Here is a 3,517-nt window from a genome sequence, read left to right on the forward strand (position 1 = left end):
GAAGTGCCCACCTCCTTTGTTGCTATCTCCAACATTAGATCATATCTTCTTGGTTGGCTTGAGGAGGGCGACTTTTTATAAGGCTGATAAACTCTTGAGACAACTCCAGTATAGGTAAGAGATGCCTAGTGGTAGAGGAAGAAAACCTCTTATTTCTATGGACACAACTCCTATTTCTCTAAGGAACATGTTGTTGGGCTTGGACATGGCTGATCAAGTAAATCAATCTTTCATTAAGGTTTACTTCCACAAGATGACTGTGGAATACTCTAACTGGCTGGTGAGTAAGATTAGGGATTAGGAGACTGGCATGGCTATGAGAAAACAGTTTTTTGATGGAACCGTTGAACAATCAGAGAAGAAAAAGCTAAAGAAGACCTAATTCTTGTATTTTTTTTCACTTTGAACATGTTTATTAAAAAAAATTAGTTTGAAACTTTTAGCTTTAGGAATTATTTAGGACTTTTGGCTTTAGGGTTCTATTCAGCTTTAGGGTTCTATTTAGGGTTTAATTTGTTTGTTTAGGGTTGGGTTTATGTTTGGGTTCTAAATTTTATGTAATGGCATGGTTTGTGTTGATGGAATGATTAAATCTTGGTAAAAAATTTCTTCTCTTTTGTACTTGATGAATAAAAGGTAGGTTTGGGTAAGTTGTGATGGGACCAATATATGGTTGCCTACGTACCTCCTTAGTAGAAGGATCAAGTCATTACGTAGTTCATTTATTTGCCTTAATTTTTGCCTAGACCATCTTTTTGGATTTTCAATCTAGCAGGCTCTCTCTCTCTCTCTCTCTCTCCTTTTGTGTAGATCGCCCTATCAGGTTTTCAACCTAGCAGGCCAGTTTTTTTTTTGCCTAACCTAGGAAAAAAAATGACATATTTACAACCACTTTAGACATGGCCATTCCTCATACTACTACCTCAGACGTGGTATTTCTTCAATTGATCCATATTAGTTGGCTCAGTAAAAGGGTTTGCATCTAAGTTCATCAACCTTACTGCTCCTTTAAAGTATATCTGTATGATGATATATGAACCTACCCAATTCTGCTTAAATTCCCCAATTGTTTCCTGAATCGAGGTTTGAATCTCCTTCAGCATTAGATCTCCTATCTTTAAATCTCTAGCTCTTACTTTCTTGCCAAAGGCTTTTCTAAGTCTCCTTTGGTAACCTTGAATGTGATACAAGGCCTTGAGCCTCTTCTCATCCATCATGCATAACTGATCATACCTACTCTGCAACCAATCTACTTCGAGGATTTCACTCTCCAATACTGTTCTAAATGAACGAACACCCATTTTAATGGGAAGGACTACCTCTATCCCATACACCAATGAAAAAGGAGTGGCTCCTATGGATGACCGAATTAATGTCTTGTACCCCCAAAGTGCATAGGGTAATTGTAAATGCCAATCCTTGTAGTTCTTCATGATCTTCTTCAAAATCTGCCCTATGTTCTTGTTTGCAGCCTTAACTATTCCATTTGTCTAAGGCCAGTAAGGTGATGATTTGTGATGCTGAATATTGAACTGTTGAAGTAGCTTCTCCATTTCTCCTTTAAAGTGCAGCTCGTTATTTGAGATAATTTCTTGTGGTACCCCATATTTGTAGATGATATTGATTTGAATAAACTGAGCAACTTTCTTCGAGTTCAACACCTTATACAAGGCACCTTCCACCCATTTAGTGAAGTAATCAATAGCTACCAATATGAATTCATGAACATTTGATGTTGTTGGGTAAATCTTCCCAATAATCTCTATTCCCTATGTAGAAAATGGCCAGGGTGAAGTCATGATATGTAATGGCATTCGCGGCATGTGCTTCAGATCTCCATGGACCTTGCACTAACGACATTTTCGAACATGAGCTGTGCAGTCTACTTTCATAGCAGTCCAATAATAACCCTGTCTTATTACCTTCCGTGACAGCATGTGTGCATTCATATGTGGGCCATTACTTGACTCATGGACCTCCTCATTTACTTGTTGTGCTTCTTTGGCAGTTACACAAAGGAGATGGATTCCATCATACAATCTTCTATACAACCTTTCACCACAAAAAATGTAATTAGTGGACAACCTTCTGATAGTCAATTAATCATTCTTATCTGCAGATTTCAGGTATGTCCCATCCTTAAGATACTGTAAAATGTCTAAATACCATTCACCTTCCCCATTTATTTCTTCGCCTCTTTCTATCAACATGCAACAGTGCCCTTCTTTTTGTTCCACCACTATCGGCTGAGCATGGTCTTCCTTGGGCCCATCCATCATGGATGTCATTGTTACTAAAGCATCTACAATCTGATTCTACATTCTCAGCACATACTGGTATTGAATCTTTCCGAACTTTGATGCCAATTTCTAAAGACATTCATGATAATGCATTAGCTTTTTTTCCTTAATCTTTCATCTATTTTGAATTTGAGAAATTATCAAGGCTGAGTCACCATACACTTCCAACTCTTCCACTCCAAGACTAAGGGCTGCTTGTAATCCCATAATGCAAGCATCATATTCAGTGGCGATATTAATGGGAGGAAAGTTGAGCTTACCAGAGAATGGGATGTGTGTCCCTTTTAGGAAAATTGGAGAACTCCAAGGCCACTTCCATTCTAATTAGTTGCTCCATCAAAATACATCTTCTAGGGTTCTAACTCAGTCCCCATGATATCCTCATCCGGAAAAGTCCCTTTGGATTTCTTCAGCATCTTTTGGTGAACAATGGGATAAGTAATCAACAATTGCACTTCCCTTTACAAACTTTTGAGTCACATTTTTAATATCAAATTCTGACAAAAAGCAGAACCCATTTAGCTGTCTTCCCATCTTGCGGGCTTCTCCATTAGATATTTCAAAGGATCCATTCTTGCAATCAACAAAACCTTGAAAGCAAGCATGTAATGTTTGAGTTTTCGGGTAGCCCATACAAGCGCTACACATGTCTTCTCAAGTGTTTTATACTTCTCTTCATAAGCTAACATCTTCTTGCTAATATAATAAATTGCATTCTCTTTTCTAGACTCCTCAAGATATTGGGAAAGAAAAGCCCGCATTGTTGTATTTGTGGTTGTGAGATATAGCAATAATAGCTTTTTAGGTACTGGTGGAACCAATATCGGTTTCTTCATCAAATAACTCTTAATCTTCTCAAAGGTTTCTTGGCATTGTTCATTCCACACCATGGGAACTTCTTTCTCGAGCTATCAAAAAAAGTGATTCACATGTTATGGTGAGTTGGCTATGAACCTACTTATGTATTGTTGTTGGGGTTTATGCCCTAAAACCCAATTTATTGGCATGTATTTAATAATTAAATTGTTTAATTATATGAGACTATCTATAAATGAACTAAGACATTATCATAGTCCATGAGATGCATTGTATGTGATTTATGTGAAAAGTCACAGAAGATATAAATCACAAGTTCTTTGTAAACTCAGAAGTTTAGTTCGTAGTCGGTGATGAAGTTGGGCGTTTCATCTGCGAAGACTATAACATATCAACTAAGA

The 3,517-nt window shown here is 37.4% G+C and overlaps 1 protein-coding gene across 1 annotated transcript; it reads right to left on the reverse strand.

The window, feature by feature from the left end:
- Positions 1-923: 923 nt before the first annotated feature.
- Positions 924-2,379, reverse strand: LOC142627793 (uncharacterized). The gene is made up of 4 exons (XM_075801701.1): positions 2,174-2,379; positions 1,923-2,052; positions 1,602-1,769; positions 924-1,490 (listed from the first exon to the last, which is right to left on the reverse strand). The coding sequence occupies exons 1-4, from the start codon at positions 2,377-2,379 to the stop codon at positions 924-926; spliced, it is 1,071 nt and encodes a 356-aa protein (XP_075657816.1).
- Between the last annotated feature and the right edge of the window lie 1,138 nt (positions 2,380-3,517).

Source organism: Castanea sativa, chromosome 1 (assembly GCF_040712315.1).
Source record: "Castanea sativa cultivar Marrone di Chiusa Pesio chromosome 1, ASM4071231v1".
NCBI lineage: Eukaryota > Viridiplantae > Streptophyta > Magnoliopsida > Fagales > Fagaceae > Castanea > Castanea sativa.

What these genes read in the sequence shown, in the direction of transcription:
- LOC142627793 (XM_075801701.1), bottom strand. Translation starts at nt 2,379, where the DNA reads ATGTCTTTAGAAATTGGCATCAAAGTTCGGAAAGATTCAATACCAGTA. An exon ending in CACACATGCTGTCACGGAAG is followed by an intron (nt 1,770 to 1,922) that starts GTAATAAGACAG and finishes TTTTCTACATAG; the next exon opens with GGAATAGAGATTATTGGGAA. An exon ending in ATATCATCTACAAATATGGG is followed by an intron (nt 1,491 to 1,601) that starts GTACCACAAGAA and finishes TACTGGCCTTAG; the next exon opens with ACAAATGGAATAGTTAAGGC.